Below are 19,571 nucleotides of genomic sequence, written 5' to 3' on the forward strand. Positions count from 1 at the left end.
TCCTAATCACTGGACCACCGGGGAATTTCCATAAAGTGGTATTTTAAGTACAAAAAAATGTAGTTTGGAGTTAAAAGGCCTGTGTCTACACATTAATGGATAAGTTATTTCCACAGAGTACAGAGTTCCCATGGTGGCACAGTTTTAAAATAGGATTAAATTTATTGGAAACTAGACTTTTTATTTCTCTGAGAGGGAGGGAGATTTTCAGTATAGATCCATCTTAAAAACAAAATCATTTTGATAGTACAATACACTGTCTTACAAAAGCTATCCTTAAAATGCAAATTAAGCATAGAAATCAGCAATGAAACAACTCAACTCTTTAAACAATCACTATGTCCTGAAATAAAGCCAAGTGCAAAAAGACTAAGAACTGGGTAAAATCTCAAATTAAAAATAAAAACAAGGGCTGCCCTAGTGGTAGAGAGGCTGACTCTGAGTTCCCAACGCAGGGACCCTGGGTTTGATTCCTGATGGGTAAACTAGATCCCACATGCTGAAACGAAGGCCCAGGGCAGCCAAATAAATAACACATATATAAAAACAAGAACTATATAAGAACTTCAAAATTAAGTAATGATAAGAACATCAGGACTCAGAAAGTTCTCATGTGTAATCATAAACTGTACCTACATTATAAATATTTAATAACAACTAAACTAACAGTAGAGGGGACTTCCTGGTGGTCCACTGGCTAAGACTCCACACCCACAATGATGGGGGCCCTAGTTAGATCCCTGGTCAGAGAAATCAATTCCACACATTCATGATGTAACTAAAAGATTCCACATGCCACAACTAAGACCCAGAGGAGCCAAATGAATAGATAAATAATAAATATATGTGATTGTTTATAGCAGCATTATGCATAATAGCCAAGATAGAAGCAACCTGAAAGTCCACATGAACAGATGAACGGATAAATAAAAGGTATTATGTGCATGCAATGAAATATTTGGCAATAAAAAGAAATGAAGTACTCATACATGCTCTAACATGAATGAATCTTGCAAACATGCTAAGTCAAAGAAGCCAGTCACTAGAGCCCACATACTGTGTGATTCCATTTTTATGAAACACTGGGAACAGACAAACCTGTAGATTAGTGGTTGGTGAAGGAGCTGTGTTATGGGGAAATCGGGAGAAACTTAGTGGGTACCGAGTTTCTTGGGGGGTGATGAACCTGTTTTAAAATTTTAGTAATGGTTGCACAACTCCGTGAAAACATTAAACCTACCTAATTACATTCTTTAACGGGGTGAATTGTAAAGGTCTGTATATTCTATCAATAAAGTTGTTACTTTTAAAAACTAAAAGGTGGCTATGGAAAAAATAGGCAAAGTATTTGTACATTAAATAATTTCCAAAGTAATCAAAATACACTTGGGTAAAATTCGTTACTACCTTACCGAAACTTTTGGATGATTTCATTACCTAAGTCTCTTACTAAACACGTAGTAACGAACTGGAACTATGCCATCAGCAAGGGAAAATATTAAATATTGCACAGATTTTTGTTAACTACAGCAAAACTACTGGACGCTTACAGCTTCTAGTAAGATTCAGGACAAAGGCGACAACCTCGAAATTACAGTTTTTCACATGTCCACTAGATTATACCAGCTGACTACAGACACACTTCCAAAAGCTTAAACTGATCTTAAACTTATCATCAGTTTGGCAATCATTTTATCACTTTTTACTTAACTTCTTTAATGAGTAAACAATGTTACAAAGAGCAAAAGGGGAGAGAATATTGATGGACGTTCCACAATAAATGTTACAAAGCAACGAAGGATTCGTTCACTTTTCACCAAAATCGAGAAAACAGAATGATAAAATCAGTAATTTCCAATATTCGATATTAGGCTCAACGACCCCAATTTTTTTTTTTTCCCCAAGTTAGGGAAACAAGAAATGTGTGCATGGTCGGAGCGGGAGGAAATACTGGGGGCGATCTGCAGGCGGGAACCCAATCGGGCCCTCGGCCAGTTCTGCCGCCGGCGCCCCAGCCGGGGCCTGGTGCAGACCAGGGCCCAGCGTCTCAGCCAGGGGAGCTTCGCCGCGGCGGCGCCTGGGGACTCGCTCCGCGCGGAGGTCAAGCCGAGAAGCGCCGCCAGGCTCCCGAGGGCTCCACCCTCCCCTCTTTCACTCCCTCCCCTCGGCGGTCCCCTGAGGGGAACAGGCGGGGCGCTACCCGACGAGCCTGGGGGGAGGGGGGGGTGGTTTACGTCCTCAGAGAGAAAAGCTCCGCCGCCCCAGAGTGGCGGCCGCGGGTTATTAATAAACTCCGCTTCTGCCCAGACGCAACTACCGCGACCGGCCGTAGGATCGGCAAGGCCTGAGATGGAGGCTGAGCAGCCGGAGCCAGAGCCCGGGCCCAAGCGGGCCCGCGCCGCCGCGCTGAGGGCGGCGGCCGGGCGGAGAATAATGCACACTGGGTAAAAACACATTTATATACGAACCTCCGAGAAAATTTTCCAACAATTCCTTCGTCCGACCACCATGCACCAGGACAGGAAACAGCCGCCCGGCCCCCAGGCCCCGCAACCCGCATAGTAGCTCTGAGGCCCGCCCCCAGCCTCCATTGGGCTGTCATTACGTCACTCACTAGACGCTTCCTGCCTGCCATTGGCTCAAATTAAGGCGACGCGAAAGAAGACGGCCTTATCCACGCCCCCTTACCTGACGTCAGCCTCGCCTGGCCTTACAGCCAGCGACTGAGTGGCTTACCCAAAGTGCGGAACCAAAGTTCCTGCTTCTGACTGGTTGACAGAACCGCTCATCCCAGCGCGACAACGCCTTTCAGACAAGTGAATTATGCCTATTCTGGGGCCCCAGCAGGAGGCGCCATTTTGTAGCGAGGGAGGGAGGCTGGTCCTTGTGACTAGCCGGGAGGGAGAAGAGTTCACAGGCGCCATTTTCCCCACAGGGGCTTGGAGGTGGCCTTGGCTCTCCCGGTGGGCTTGCTGGAGCGCGTTCTGGAGATCGGTTGCGCTTTGCCTAGCAATTGCTGAGTGTTGCCCCGTCGGTAGGGTGGGGTGAGACGGGATGCGACGGCTCACAGTTCCCTGGGGGCTCTTGGTGCCAGCTAAGGCCTTTGATCTTGGATGGAGGTTCTGGTTTTTGAGAGCTGCCGTATCCTTGTCACTGGCTGCCAAGACTGTCTTTGCTTTTCCAGTCGCCGGGGTGTCATCATTGGTAGGAGGATGAACCTCCTGCCTCAGCGGAAGCTCAGGCGAAACTCGACAACGAGGCGGTGGTCTTGGACTCTGCTGGGAGACATTGCGGATGCTTTGCGTTTTCGTGTTGCATAAGTTCAAATTTTGAAGTCGTCTCTAATGGTGTCGCTAACTTCTTTTTTACTTTCCCTCTTGTGTGTGCCGCGAATTAAAGTCAAAAAGGGTGGGGAAAGCATTGATTGAGTGGGTCTCCCTGTACCTATTAAGATTGGATGCAAGTTAGTTGTCAAGTTTAGGTAATGTTTCTCGTAGCTCTTAACCCAAACTTTTTTAAGCTATTGGAAATACAAGTCTCATTTGAGGAGTATTCAGTATGTATTCATGTGTTTTGGCAACGAAGCTGAATAAAGATGAGATAAAGTGTGTAGACTCAAGATTTTTTAAATCTGGCGTTCCAAGTGTAGATTGGAGATTTGTGTAATGCTACAAAAATTGGAGAAAGCTGGATAATGTTTGATTTAGTGTCTTTCAGGTGATTATGGACTGTCCTCAGGATCATTACAGTGTTTTTATTTACACTTGAGTCTAGTTTGAGACTTTAGCGTTACCTTGTTTTTGGTAGGGAGTGAGGGGCAGACAGACCCTAACGAAGGTATAGGTGCCTAATTGGTGCCCAAACGCCATTGGAAGGAAGAGACTTTTGAGTGTCCTTTGAGTACATGATCTTTAGAAGTTTAAAGTAGTTACTATCTTTTATTCTCTTATAAGAATAAAAAATGGGACACATATGATTGGATTAAGTTGCTTGAAACTGGAGGAATTGGCTCATTCCAGTCTTGTTCCCGATGGGTAGACTCCTTTTTTCACAGAGCAGAGGGTTCAGATGACAAACAAGTGTTCCAATTTAGACTTCTGTACCTTCCAGATGCTATATCTATATTTTGTCATCAGAAATATTATTAAAAGAATCAAAATATTTTTATGGAATTTAGTCATTTATTACTAAGTCACTAACCTTTAGTGTGTTTGTTAAAACATTGTAATACAGAATCTCAAAAAGGAAGTTAAAAATCACCCTGTAATTGTGGATCTTGGTTACAGGACATCTTTCTATCCTTGGGACCTACTAAGTGGTTGTAAACATTTAATGATAATGGTGAATAGGATGCTATAATTCTACCTTAATTCACAAAGATACACTAATGATATTGTCACAGATAATAGAACTTTGTGTTACAGTGTTTACCACTGACTACAGATCGGAGTTCGAATGTCGTAATATTTAGGGCCATCCATAATCCAGATTTTCCCTGAATCACCTCCTATTCCTCATATTACATCTTAACAAATTAATGGCTTGAAAACATTTAACTGCCAATCATTGTTAGTCCAGGCTTTTCCACAAAGCTGAACTTTTTCACCAGTTTTCTAAACAGGCTAACTTAATTCTCAGTTCTTAGTCATATCTGACTCTCTGCGACCCCATGAATCGCAGCACGCCAGGCCTCCCTGTCCATCACCAACTCCTGGAGTTTACCCAAACTCATGTCCATCGATTCAGTGATGCCATCCAGCCATCTCATTCTCTGCCGTCCCCTTCTGCCCCCAGTCCCTCCCAGCATCAGGGTCTTTTCCCAATGAGTCAACTCTTTGCATGAGGTGGCCAAAGTATTGGAGTTTCAGCTTTACCATCAGTCCTTCCAATGAACACCCAGGACTAATCTCCTTTAGAATGGACTGGTTGGATCTCCTTGCAGTCCAAGGGACTCTCAAGAGTCTTCTCCAACACCACAGTTCAAAAGCATCAATCCTTCGGCGCTCAGCTTTCTTCACAGTCCAACTCTCACATCCATACATGACCACAGGAAAAACCATAGCCTTGAGTAGACGAACCTTTGTTGGCAAAGTAATGTCTCTGCTTTTGAATATGCTATCTAGGTTGATCGTAACTTTCCTTCCAAGGAGTAAGCGTCTTTTAATTTCATGGCTGCAGTCACCATCTGCAGTGACCTTGGAGCCCCCAAAAATAAAAGTCTGACACTGTTTCACTGTTTCCCCATCTATGTCCCAGAAAGTGATGGGACCGGATGCCATGATCTTAGTTTTCTGAGTGTTGAGCTTTAAGCCAACTTTTTCACTCTCCTCTTTCACTTTCATCGAGACTTTTTAGTTCTTCACTTTCTGCCATAAGGGTGATATCATCTGCATATCTGAGGTTATTGATATTTCTCCCGGCAATCTTGATTCCAGCTTGTGCTTCTTCCAGCCCAGCGTTTCTCATGATGTACTCTGCATGTAAGTTAGATAAGCAGGGTGACAATATGCAGCCTTGACGTACTCCTTTTCCTATTTGGAACCAGTCTGTTGTTCCATGTCCAGTTCTAACTGTTGCTTCCTGACCTGCATATAGGTTTCTCAAGAGTCAGGTGGTCTGGTTCTAGCCGCCTTCAAAAACTATTAGTTTTTAAAAACATTTAACTCAGAATTTTCTGAAGAATTGGTTGATTTGGGCATGTTTGCACACCGATATAACTACTAAAGTATTCTATGTGTAGAAGAAACGTGGAAGGAATGCCCTGGCAGTCCAGTGGTTAGGACTCCGTGCTTTCATTGCTGAGGGCTAGGTGAGGAAACAAAGATCCCACAAGTCTGGTGGTTCGGCAAAAAAATTAATGCATTCAACTCTTAAAAGTAACTATGTCTAGGAGAAGGTGACTTTGAGTTACCAAATTATTTCTGGAATAGGTTTATTAATACATTTTCCCTCTAAATTTGTACAATTTTTAAAACACTGAAAAAAATCTACAATTCTTACACTGAGGGCTTCTCTGGTGGCTCAGCTGGTGGAGAATCTGCTTGCAATGCGGGAGACCTGGGTTTCATCCCTGGGTTGGAAAGATCCCCTGGAGAAGGGAATGGCTACCAGTTTTCTGGTATTCTCCGGTATTCTGGCCTGGAAAATTCCAAGGACTGTATAGACCATGGGGTGGCAGAGTCCAACACAACTGAACGACTTTCATTTTCAAACACTGAAGAATTTTGTCTTTTTTCTTAAAATGCTAAAGATTTTAAAAACAAGCTAGTCATTTGCTCTTCATTGGAAGCTGTGGCTGTTAGATGTGTCACTTGTCTTAGAAACTCTTGCCCCATTTGTAAAATAAAAACTTACTTCAGGGACTTTCCTGGTGGTCCAGTAGTTAAGACTGTGCTCCCAATGCAGGAGGCCTGGGTTCGATCTCTGATCAGGGAACTAGATCCCACATGTTACAACTAAGACCCAGAGCAAATAAATAAAAAACAAACTTCACAAGTGTTGATTGGGAAGATATATGAGAATGTAGAAAAAGGTAGCACAGTGCCCTTCAGAGGTACTTTTCAAATGCTTGATGTTACCTCTCTAAGTCTCACTTTAATGTTCAACACCGGTGGTTTCTAAGCACTTTGAAAACTCCTTTGAGATTCAGATGAAAGCTATGAAAAATATACTAAAGGCATCACAGTTTCATAGGGCTCATGGACCCAGAATCCTTGCTCTGCAGTATAAACTCAGTTAATCTCACTCGGCTTCTACACTGAAAACATTAATCAGAGCTTTATTAGAATATACTTTTAGAAGTATATGTTACTTAAAACGTTCCTTTCCAATCTCAGATATAGTTCTCAGTATGTATGCTGACTTAAGCATAGTGCTGATAATACTGGTAATGTTTTGTTAGTGGCTAATTGCAGGACTCCCATCATTTCAAGTTATTGATAGTAACTCCAGTATGTGCAGTTTGCCATTTTACCAGCTCTACTCATGGACCACTTGTTAACCCAATTCATTCATTCATTCGTTGTTGAATGAGTCGCTAAATCGTGTCCAACTCTTGCCACCTCAGGACTCTCTTCTGCCAGGCTCCTCTGTAGTGGGATTTCCCAGGCAAGATTCCTGGAGTGGTTGGCCATTACCTTCTCCAGGGGATCTTCCCTACCCAGTGATGGAACCTGCACCTCCTGTGTTGGCTGGCGGATTCATTACTGTTGAGCCACCAGAGAAGCATTCATTCGTTACATCTTTGAAAATAGCACCTGATAACTGAGCTCCAAGGTTATTAGTTGTGGTTAATGTGTTTGATTTTAATGGCAAGCTAAGAGAAAATAAACTCTTATTTACAAAATTTTATCAATTAAAGCCCTTGAAGATTCCAGGTGTTCCTTTGAAATTGGTTTCCTCCGTAAGATTCTAGCAGTCATTTTTGGCTTCTAATTAATTTGCTTAAATCTAAAATATAACATTCTAGACAAAAGGAAAATCAAGTTTCACTAATATACATAGTCAGTAGGTAGTACTTCAGCAGTAAAGAATAGTCTATAAATGAAACCATTGTTTTTAAAATGATTTTTATTTTTCTGAAAAGACATACTCAAGTCAAGGTGAGGGTTTTTTTTTTTTTTTTCAAGTGAAGCGTTTGTCTCCAAATAAACAGTAAGATTGATACCATTTTATAGAAAAGCACTAGGTGCTGTAATTTTGGGAGGAGGCGGAAAAAAAGATGGCTCAGTGTTAAATTTCTAATGCTGTATTACATTGAAATATATAACAAAGATGCAGCATTTACAGGAAAAAAATTTTTTTTAAGAATTCTTCCTCCTGCTATCCACCCTGCCAAAGTTCAGTGCCAGCTAGGGCTGTTTGATGGGGTGATGTGATTAAAAAAAAAAAAAGAGCAGTTAGCTCAAATAACTAAATATTGGCAGAATACAATCTCTAAGACAGTTTTCCCTATGTACGGGGATAGCTAGCTCTTACTTCGAAGAAGGCAATGGCAACCCACTCCAGTACTCTTGCCTGGAAAGTCCCATGGACAGAGGAGCCTGGAAGGCTGCAGTCCATGGGGTCGCTAAGAGTTGGACACAACTGAGCGACTTCACTTTCACTTTTCACTTTCACGCATTGGAGAAGGAAATGGCAACCCACTCCAGTGTTCTTGCCTAGAGAATCTCAGGGATGGGGGAGCCTGGTGGGCTGCAGTCTATGGGGTTGCACAGAGTCGGACACGACTGAAGTGACTTAGTAGCAGCAGCAGCAGCTCTTACTTAATGAATAAACATTGAGTATTACTTTTTAGAGAACTTTAAACAAACTTGAAACTGAAAACTGAAAATTGAGATACTCGTATATCAGAAAACTCACCATTTTAAAGTATACATGCACTTCAGTAGTTTTTAGTATATTCACCAGGCTGTTCAACCATCACCAGTACCCAATGGGAAACACTTTAATCATGCCAACAGAAAACCTACGCCCATCACACTCACTCCATTCCCTCATCCCTCCCCACCCCTGTCCCAGTGACTACTAATCTACGGATCTGCTCATTCCTGACATTTCATATATATGGACTTGTGTCTGAATTGTTTTCAGGGCTCATCCACTCTGTAGTGTGTAATTGCACATCATTCCTTTTTACTGTCAAAAATCTGATTGCATGGATATTTCACATTTTGTTTATCCACTCACCAGTGGCTATTTGGATTGTTTCCTGCTCTTGGCTATAATAATGCTAGTATGAACAACTGTGCACCAAGTTCTTGTGTGGATAGGCTTCAATTCTCTCAAATTATATATATATATATGTGTGTGCGTATACATATATATATGTGTATGAGTGGAATTTTTAGGTGACACTTTTCAATCTTTTAAGGAACCGTCAAACTTTTATACAACAGATAAGTATTTTATATTGTACCAACACTGTACAGGGGTACAATTTCTCTTCTTCCTCACCAATACTTGTGATTGTGTACCTTCTTGATTAAACAGGATAGTAGATAAGGAATACTGCATCATGAATTCTGATCTGCATTTCCCTAATGACTAGCATATTAAAAAGCAAAGACATCACTTTGCTGACAAAGGTTCGTCTAGTCAAAGCTATGGTTTTTCCAGTAGTCACGTATGGATGTGAGAGTTGGACTATAAAGCTGAGGCTGAAGAATTGATGCTTTTCAACTGTGGTGTTGGAAAAGACTCTTGAGGGTCCCTTGGATTGCATGGAGATCCAACCAGTCCATCCTAAGTCCTGAATATTCATTGGAAGGACTGATGCTGAAGCTGAAACTCCAATACTTTGGGCACCTGATGCAAAGAACTGACTCATTGGAAAAGACCCTGATCCTGGCAAAGATTGAAGGCAGGAGAAGGGGACGATAGAGGATGAGATGGAAGGCATCAACCAACTCAACGGACATGAGCTTGAGCAGGCTCCAGGAGTTGGTGATGGACAGGGAAACCTGGTGTGCTGCTGTGCATGGGGTCGCAAAAGTTGGACAAAACTGAGTGAACTGAACTGAATGACTAGATATGTTAAGCATTTCCTAAGATAACTGGCCATTTATTTCTTTGGAGAAAGGTCTAATTGGATTCTTTACCATTCTTACATTGGGGTTTTCTTGTTAAGTTCTGCATATACTCAAGATTAGCAGATATTTTTTCCCATCCTGTGGAGTCTTTCCACTTTTCAAAAGTAACCTTTGAACCAACGTTTTGATGAAATCTAAATCATGTTTTTGTTTCTTGGTCTTTGGTGTTATATCCAAGAAACTTAACTAGTTCAGTCACCACGAGTTACACCTGTATTTTTTCCTAAGAATATGCCCAGCTGTCTCAGAGCCATTTTTAAGATTCTTTCCTACATTGGTTTTGGGACCCTTGTTGAAAATTGTGCATAAGTATGTGCTAAGTGACTTCAGTCATGTCCAGTTGTTTGTGATCCTATGGATTATATAGCGCACCAGGCACCTCTGTCCATGGTATTCCCCAGCAAGAATACTGGAGTGGGTTGCCACTCCCTCCTCCAGGGGATCTTCTCAAACCAGAGATAGAACCTGAGTCTCCTATGTCTCCTGCATTGGCAGGTGGATACTTTACCACTAGTGCCACCTAGGAATATGAAAGTTGCTCAGTCGTATCCGACTCTTTGTGACCCCATGAAAATTCTCCAGGCCAGAATACTGGAGTGGGTAGCCTTTCTCCTCTCCAGCAGATCTTCCCAACCCAAGGATCAAATTGGAGGTGGATTCTTTACTGGCTAAGTCACAAGGGAAGCCCAAGAATAGTGGAGTGGGTAGCCTATCCCTTCTCCATCAGATATTCCCAAGAATAGAACTGGGGTCTCCTGCATTGCAGACAGATTCTTTACCAACTGAGCTATGAGGGAAGCCCCTAGGAAGCCCCTGTTGAAAATCAATTGACAATAAACTTAAATGTTTATTTCTAGACTCTCAATTCTATTCCTTTGGTCAGTAGAAGGTATCTATCCTTGGGAATTCCCTGGTGGTCAGTGGTTAGGACTCTGTGCTTTAACTGCCAAGGGCATGTGTTCAATCCCTGATTGGGGAACTAAAATCCCAGAAGCCAGAAGTTACAGCAAAAAAAGAAAAAAAAGGTTACCTATTCTTACTAGGTGATGGCTCAGTGGTAAAGAACCTGCCAACCAAGCAGCAGACTTCAATCCCTGTGTTGGGAAGATCCCCTGGAGAAGGAAATGACAGCCCACTGCACTGCAGTATGCTTGCCTGGGAAATCCTATCGACTGAGGAGCCTGACGGGTTACAGTCCATGGGGTGGCAAGAGCCGAACATAATTTAGTGACTAAACAACACTGTAAATGTAATTTTCTTAATTTCACTGCTGCTGTATAGAAATACAACTGTGTATTTGTATATTAATCTTATGCCTTGCAAACTTGAAGTCATTAGCTCTTTGTGTGTGGATTCTTCGGGGTTTTCTGTGACATCAGTCATCTGAGAATACATTTTACTTCTTCCTTTCCCACTGGATGTCTTATTTCTTCCTCCCTAACTGCCCTGGCTAAACCCTTATTGAAAGATTGAAGGCAAAAGGAGAGGACGAAATAGTTAGATAGCATCACTGACTCAACAGACATGAATTTGAGCAAACTCGGGGAGAGAGTGGAGGACAGAGAGGAGCCTAGCGTTCTGCAGATCATGGGGCCAGAGTCGGACACAGTAGCAATGGAACAACAATAAACAAAACCCTATGTACAACGCTAAACAGAAGGGGCAACAGGGGCATTTTTGATCTTAGGGGGAAGGGTTTTTACTCTCATTATTAAGTCCATTAGTTTGAGCCTTTCTTTCAGATTGAGGAAATTCCTTTTTGAGTTTATTAAAAGGATGTTAAAAGGAAATTTTAAAAAAGACTCTGGTAGGAAGCACAGAGTCGGACACAACTGAAGCGACTTAGCAGCAGCAGCAGCAGGAAGCACTTAAATATAGGATTCAGATACCAAATATAACTGACAAATTTCTACCTATCACCCGTGCTCTAAAAAAAAACTAAAGGGGGAATTACCTCTCAAAAAGTTACTTAAAAGATATTCCTCTCATAGTAACAAAATTCTGGATTTCTATTATATCTAGTTTCCGTTTGTAAAAACCACAGGCACCGAAGTAAAATGCTATTACTGCAAGGGTGGCCAACCTCATCAACGGTAAAACCTCAACTTCAGAAGGGATCAACATTCACCAAAACTTAAAATTACATAGAACAGAACTGACATTTTTATAACCAATGTTTTAATGTAAGTTTAGGTCATTTATTTCACAAGCACTTATGGAATGCCTACTATGCTTAAGCCATTGTGCTAAATCCTCCCAAAGACATGGTGTATATTAATATAATCCCTAATAACTTTTTCTAAATGCTTGCTTCAGGGACTATATCTGGAACTGAACATAGCCACAGCGCTGTGGTATGGCCACCCCTGCTCTACACTCTGGTCTCTTCAAGAGGTGAACATAGCAGTCATTATCCTGGTAAGGCATGTAGATTAGTAATCACCATTCTGTTACCTGCAGAGAAATAGATTAACATCTTTTATTTAATACTGATAAACGAATAGCTTTTATAAAAATGGATGGCTTAGGTTTACAAAAAAGTGAAGATTTTATGCTAATGTCAGCCATTAAAAAAGACATACTGAAACCCAAACAAAATCAGAATTAACTTGTATAAATTAAAAAATAAGTTATAGATTAGTGAAACTGTGGGAAATGCTGTATGTTAAAGAAATAAATAAAATCCACATGCAACTAATTACAAGTTTATAAATACTACTCTCAAAAAGTTATCTAAAAGTCCTATAACCTTATTTAAAAACACTGATACATTATCAAGATTCATAATCTATAAGAAACTCTAATTTGATGTTATATTTAAGGAAATACTGAAAATAATCGAGGTATATTTGATGCATTAGAAACTACCATTTGAACAATATTTAATATTAAATATAGTTTAATTTTAAGGTCTTTCATTTCAGTCAAAAATTCATAAATGTAGATTAGTTTGGATTGTATGACAGAGGAGACAATAAAACTTGATCTCAAAGACATGCCAATACATTTTCTTGAAACAAAATCTCAGCAACCGAGAATTTTCATACTGTGCATGGAAATAACTAAAACCTTTATTAATATGGTTTCCAGTAACAATGTGAAAATTGAAATTATCAATTCAAAGAGCAGTGAAATTTGAAATTTAAAAAAGTAGACTAGATATTAGGTAGGGGATAAAAGGTAAAGGAAGACAAAAATGTTTAATACTATTCAGCACTTCCCCTCTGTACATAATGTTGCATATATACAACTACCCCATTTTAATTTTATGACTTTTATGTAATAATGAAATCCCCTGAAGCAACCTAGGGTTTACAGATGGTGTTCAACTTGGGGCGAAAAAGTAGAAACACACTTGATTAACAATTTTCACCCACACATTTCAGATAAACATTTTTTTCTTTTTTTGCCAAGATTTTCATAGTAAATTCATAAATATAGGAAATACTTTCACTCCTTCAGTGTTAAAATAGAAAACCAAACAATGCCAACAGTAGTGGCTTAATTACTGGCATACAAGAAAAACACAACACCAATGGGTTTTCATTATGCATTTTAAATAATATGTGCATTTGTTTCATTTTTACATTTACAAATTTTCTAGTCTGTTATAGACAACAGCACTCAATAGTTTTGAATCCATTGAGATGTTGCTTTCAATTTGAAATATTGTGTGTATACATGTATATAAAAAAATAACCCAACGTATGACTCATCTGACAGATGTTCAAGATCAATAAAAGCTTATTTTTGAACATGCAGTTAGAAGAGAGGGAAGCAAGCCAACCTCTCCATGTTGTCTTGTTGCTGGCTTGTTTTTGCAGTGGTATCAACAGTGGTTTTTGGAGGGAACCCTGTGCCTTCAGCCTATCAGATACCAGCATCAACAAGAGGGGCAGAGGAGATGGGAAAGGGAGGTGGGCAGGTGTTAATGTCAATTTTAAAAGTGTGCATTTCCTATTCTTTCTAGTTATAGGATAAAAATAGATCAATGAGGAAAAAAATTATAATTAGAAAAAAACTGCAATCAAATCAAGACATAAGAGCCGAATTAAGTTCTTTTAATAGATTGCATATATAGATGTTTAGTCATACTCTTTGATCAACTCTTTAAGAGTAGAACTTTATATCCAATTTACATGCTTCAAATATCACCTTTCCTCTTTGTTACAGTAAGGTCTTGTACCCAAATATCCACTTGTACACTGAGAGCTTTAAGAAAAAAACAGGACACAGAGGGAGTTGCCATTTTTAGCAGCAATGAAATATCACTAACCCCTTTTAACATACCGAATTCAAGTCACTATCAGAGGTGAGTGCACCACAAAGTCACCAGGTACAAAATTGCTAATTCATTTTTAAATTAATAACTTGAAATTACCCCTGCCCCCCACCCCATTACATCCCATCTTTTTATAAACAGCAAACATTTTGCTATTTTATACATAGGCTAGCAGGCTTGTTTCAATATGAAAGTGCTAATTCATTTACAGATTTTTTTTTAATCAGTTATGTAGTGCTACAATAAATGTCCAATAATCTACATAGGAACAATCTTTGATGAATGAAAATGATGAAGATTGAATAAGGCTATCCATTACCTTATCTTATTTACATATAAAGAATAGATACCCAATGGTGAAGGAGAGACAGAAATTGGACAAATACTCATAGGTGTAAAAATTACATCTACCTTTGAGCTTATACTGTAAATGAGACATTTTAAATAGTCCTGTAGCCCATGCCTATTTTTTTCCTCAGAAAAAGAAAAGCTGCCTTCATGACATCCCCTCCTGTTGCAGATTTCCACAGTGTCACTTGAACTTTCAGTCAAATCCTTACTTTCTTCAAAAAATAAAGAAAATACTCCCTACCCCCCAAGTTACCTCCCTCCCCGGCCAAAATCCCTCTAGTTTCATTTTCAGTGCCAAGTTGCATGATCAAGTCCCACCTTCTGGGGTTTCTTTGTCCATCTATTGATCAATTAGTTTAGAGTAGATAACATGAACCAGTTCTGGAACCGCTACTAGGAGGAACACAAGCTCTTCACTACAATCACACTGCAGGAAGGAAAGTGGTAACTCAATTCATCCCTGGTGCCGGGCCTCCAAAATTGAAAGAACTTGGCACGACTGGAGCACTGAATTTGTATCCTCCATGTTTCTCAATCATTTTGGATTCTAGAAAAACAAAAAGTAAACGTTTGGTAGAGCATTCGATCAGCTTACTACTTTGGAGAACAGAAGGAACCAACAGACATTAACAACAGCTAAACCACCAATATTAGCCAGGAAGTTCCAAACTTTGGTCTCTGTTCTCCCTCCATATGTAAAGAAGAGAAGTGTGTAATATGTAGAGAAGATGAACTCTCCTGTATGCTGTAGACTTCTTAGGCAATTTTTACTTCCCATTGTTTAAAAAGAAAAATCTTTAAATACCCTATTTTGAGTCAAACAGTGAATCAACAGATCCAAATCCAAAGGTAGTAACAGCTAATGAATTTACTGCAAGCAAATTCAAATATAAATACTTTAGAAAGGAGGTATAAATACTTCCTTTTTTATAAGGAGGACCCTCGCTGAATATAAAACTAGTCTTACTCACAGTTATTAAGACCTACAAAACTGTTAGAATGTGTATTACCTAAAATATCCTGTATTGAAAAGCATTTATATATCGTTAAGCATGAAACGTTTACTGATGAAAAGAAATGATGTATGTCTTTAATATACTTTTAAGAAACGGCAGTTTTCAGAATTTTCCACTATCAAACCAGCCTCATGAGGTTTAGCAACCTTATTATAGTCTTCAACTACACTTAAAATTAAGAAATTGTGGCCAAAACCAAAATTCATCTCATTCCTACAGATTGGAGTGAATTTCTTATCACTTCCAACAACTGTAGCTTTTACATAATTTAAATCACCAAATTTAAATTTTAAAGCTGTATCAAAGTTATTAATTGCATTAAAGAGGGTCAAGTAACATACCATGGGCTGCTCTTCTTTGATCAGCTAGAGTCGCTATATCTTGTAACTGTTTTCTTTGTTCTTCATTAAGACCATGAGTCAGAGCCTGATACCACACAGGATTACGATTTTGTATAGCTATCAAAAAGAAAACAAGGTAAAAAAGAGCGGTAAGAGTCCTGGTAGTTCTCTACTATTCTATTCCCTCTACTCTACCTCCAGTACTGAAATTCTGATCTCGTTTATATTTTCCCAATAATTACCTACAGTATTTTAAATTGTTTGTGAGAAAAACATACAGGGGAAAAAGCTATGGTTTAGCATTATGCCTCAAAAATCTAATCATGCTCAAAATCCTCACCGTTAGTAAATAGAGCCTAAATCAGTTGTTATCTAACAAGTAACAAAGTAGGGAAACTAGAAATAAAGTTAACTCAAACTCCTTAGAAGATTCAGAGTTAAAACAACTTAAAAATGGACACATTCCCACATTCTAGATATAATTCTCAAACTCCTACATTAAAAAACAAAACCCAGAAACCTTAAAAAAGAGATGAATGGTACAAAGTAAATTATTTTTTTCTGCATTTCTTATTCAAAAATCTTTCTTAAATATATGTAGTCTTTCCATAGAAAGGTACTCTGCAGTACTCACATATTTTTATATTATAGTCTAAATAATGGTCAAATACAACCCGTAAGAAGGAATAACAAAATTTCCCAGCATATCACAAGACCAGGTGTTAAAAATCTCACTGTTTAATGAAAACACGCACTAGATAAGTTGATATATAATGGTAACAAGTCTAACTATATATGTCTGTGTTTCAATTAGCTACAGAAAGGGGTTTGTGTGGATGGTGAGTGAGTGAGAGAAATGTTCTCTATAAAGGCTTTCCACAAAATAAAAAATTTTTACAGAGTAATTCCCAAGAATGAAAACTCATTTCCTCATGATATTCTACTTTATTGCCTTTACTGTGCATGAGCCTTCTATTATAAACCATCATTTAGGAATTAACATGTGTTTAAGTATACAAAATACACAGTCAAGGACAAAAGCCAGTCAGTTCTTGGCACTTCAATCAATTTTAACAGCCTGCCACATAGCACCAAAACAATTACTTGCATTTCCGCAAGCTTGCATCAAAACTGCTTTGTCATGGGCTTGGAAGATTAATGCTTTGCTTATCAGAGAATTTATTCTACATCAAAATTCATAATGTATAGGGATGATAAACTAGGAAAGTAGTTAACTGGAAGGAAAGGAGGTTCAAATATAGTGTCAATTTAAATTTCTTAAGCTAGGTTAAAGAATACTGATGTTGTATTTTGTTGAAATCCAAGTAAATGATTATCAAAAACAAAAAGTGGCACCTAGCAGTCTATAGCCACGCATTGTGAAGCAGGAGAAAAGAATAAAGATTCCCAAGACTATACATGTAAAAAAAATGGTCAAATTCTCAGATAGGTAAGCACAGGTTTAGCCAGGCGGAAAAATACACAAACACAAGAAACATAAGGGTAGATACTTCTGGGGAAACCTGGGAGGCTACAATGAAGTATACAATTTTCCTATGATGTGCCTATTTCAAAATTATGGTCTAAATAAAAGTAAAATAACAGGATGAGGAAAATACTCTGAATGTCTAAGGCAATAGGAGAAGTAACTTTGGTTACTTTGCCTAACAATCCTAAATCGTATTCTAGTTTGGGTTTGATATACACCAATCTCTTCTTTAGGGGGCAGACATAAAGAAGAACAGTTTGATTCAGGAAAATGGGTCATATGGAACTATCTGAATTACATAGAACAAGTAAACTTACTCTGAAATATAGCTTTAAATATCTGATACTCATCAACAGGGTTATCTTCATCATCAATGATTGTAGAATAGCCTTCCAGGGCAGTTTCTTCAGCATCATCTTCTTCCCAATCTTCCTCATCTCCATCTTCACCCGCCTGCTTAGCCAGAATCTCTAAATATTCTTGTCCATCTTCATCAATATCATCTTCATCACTGCCCAGTTCCTCTGCCAAGTCATAAAAAGGTGCTCTTGTTAACACTGAAATATTCTGTTACTCATTTTAACTCACTGACAATGATCATTGTTGGAAAATCACAACTGAATAATTCAAGGGAGAGTTCCAGGAATTGGTGTTTAAATACACATTCAGCAATAAATAGAAAAAAATTCTCACAGAAATCTAAGAAAACTACCACAATTGTTAATAATCTAGATTCCAGTATTCTAATATTATATATAGATTCTAAAATTGGAAAATGGACTGAATGAGAGCCAGCACTTGGCATGCTCTGAACCTTATGGTATTTACCAAACCAAATAAATACCAATAGTAAAGCAACAGTTTGTTATTTCCACAGGAATACCTTTTATGAGATTTTTTTTAAAAGGCTGGCTAAAATAATATATGATAAAAGACAAAAATGGCAATTATCATATTTTGGAACCATTACAATAACTTAAACAACATCTATTTTTACTCTTGTGGTCTGTAGTATCTCACAGGTGAAATGTATTAGATGCTCACAAACACTAAAAACCCCACACCAAAAATCATTTTTTCCTGCTGCTGCTGCATCGCTTCAGTCATGTCTGACTCTCTTCGACCCCCACAGACGGCAGCCCACCAGACTACCCCGTCTCTGGGATTCTCCAGGCAAAAACACTGGAGTGGGTTGCCATTTCCTTCTCCAGTGCATGAAAGTGAAAAGTGAAAGTGAAGTCGCTCAGTCGTGTCTGACTCTTAACGACCCCATGGACTGCAGCCTTCCAGGCTCCTCCATCCATGGGAGTTTCCAGGCAAGAGTACTGGAGTGGGGTGCCATTTTTGCCTAGAACTGCTTTATGTAATGGAGATACAGCTCAAAGTTCTGCCCTCATGGACCTTACACTCCAGTGGGAATCTAGTAACAGTCTATGAATGAATGAACATGTAAATATTTAGCTATGATCCCACATTTCATTAGAAGAAGGGCTAAAGGAATAAGTCCAGTGATATTTCTAACTAGGTAATAAGACTGGCTTCCTACACTGCAAATCCCTTACCCGTTTCATCATCATCTTCAGCTTCATCGTCATCGTCACTGTCATTCTCGTGTTCTGCATGGCAGGCATAAGCTCTTTTTAATCCATTAAATAAAAGAATAAAAGCTGGCAAAATCTGTCCAGAAACCTGATTTAAAACTTGTGGTATTTGTTCCATATCAATAAGAGCACACAGGCCCAGAACACACATCTTTCTGTCGTGAAGCCTGAAAAAAATAAAATAAATATTTTCTTCTTTTCCTTAAAAAAATTTTGCACAGTTCCTCACAAAGTTATATAAACAAAGACCCAGTACATGTCACTTACCCCAAGAAACAATCAACATCATTAAGCCATTGTGTAATAAAATGATTTGTAACTGGTTCAACATTATTAGGGAAGCGAAGATTTTCTAAGGTATTGAGAAGTAGGTGTGGATTGTAATACAAAGCTGCAATGGCAACTTGCAGGCACATTGTTCGAAGTTCACTTGTCTTCACCTCTCTCGTGAGCCTCTCTAAAGCTGCTTCCACAAATAAGGGAATACACTATAGAGAAAGAACAAAACATTTCAAAACTGTCAGTAACAGCAGGCATTAACTATCCTAACCATATTAATTTTCTGGTTTCCTCAACTAAACCCTTTTCCATTAAATGATCCAATAATTTTTATTGCTGAAGCATTTCAGTGGGAAATCCAATTTTAGAGAAAACTCAGTCTTCACTGATATGAAAGCCCCACCACAAGAGCAATCATGGATTCAAAATATTCCTACTGACTAACCTTACTGTGGTAATCATTTTGTTTATTTCCATACATATTAAATATATGATCACTATTAAATATTGGTTAAATTTTAAACATTTTTAACATGTTATCTTGGTGTCATAATAAACAACATACAATATATATATATAACAAATGCCCAAAAACAAAAAGCGGAAGGAAAGATTCCTTCTC

At 38.9% G+C, this 19,571-nt stretch overlaps 2 protein-coding genes across 4 annotated transcripts in view; both read right to left on the reverse strand.

Annotated features, from left to right (window-relative positions):
- The window catches only part of ZNF143 (zinc finger protein 143), a 66,126-nt gene extending 63,574 nt beyond the window's left edge, over window positions 1-2,552 (reverse strand). For 2 of the 3 annotated variants that reach the window (XM_019975408.2, XM_019975407.2), the window contains exon 1: window positions 2,469-2,548. In XM_019975408.2, coding sequence (XP_019830967.1) covers window positions 2,469-2,510 — 42 coding nt within the window. In that variant the 5' untranslated portion in view covers window positions 2,511-2,548. Of the gene's footprint in view, window positions 1-2,468 lie in introns of all 3 variants that reach the window. The other variant, XM_019975409.2, reaches the window with a different exon arrangement.
- An 11,078-nt stretch (window positions 2,553-13,630) lies between these two features.
- IPO7 (importin 7) overlaps window positions 13,631-19,571 on the reverse strand; it is a 44,301-nt gene continuing 38,360 nt past the window's right edge. Inside the window, exons 21-25 of the mRNA XM_019975109.2 lie at window positions 18,938-19,158; window positions 18,632-18,837; window positions 17,387-17,593; window positions 15,581-15,697; window positions 13,631-14,770 (exon numbers count right to left, since the gene is read on the reverse strand). Coding sequence (XP_019830668.1) covers window positions 14,673-14,770; window positions 15,581-15,697; window positions 17,387-17,593; window positions 18,632-18,837; window positions 18,938-19,158 — 849 coding nt within the window. The 3' untranslated portion in view covers window positions 13,631-14,672. The remainder of the gene's footprint in view (window positions 14,771-15,580; window positions 15,698-17,386; window positions 17,594-18,631; window positions 18,838-18,937; window positions 19,159-19,571) is intronic.

The sequence above is a fragment of the Bos indicus genome, chromosome 15, assembly GCF_029378745.1.
Source record: "Bos indicus isolate NIAB-ARS_2022 breed Sahiwal x Tharparkar chromosome 15, NIAB-ARS_B.indTharparkar_mat_pri_1.0, whole genome shotgun sequence".
NCBI classification, from domain to species: domain Eukaryota; kingdom Metazoa; phylum Chordata; class Mammalia; order Artiodactyla; family Bovidae; genus Bos; species Bos indicus.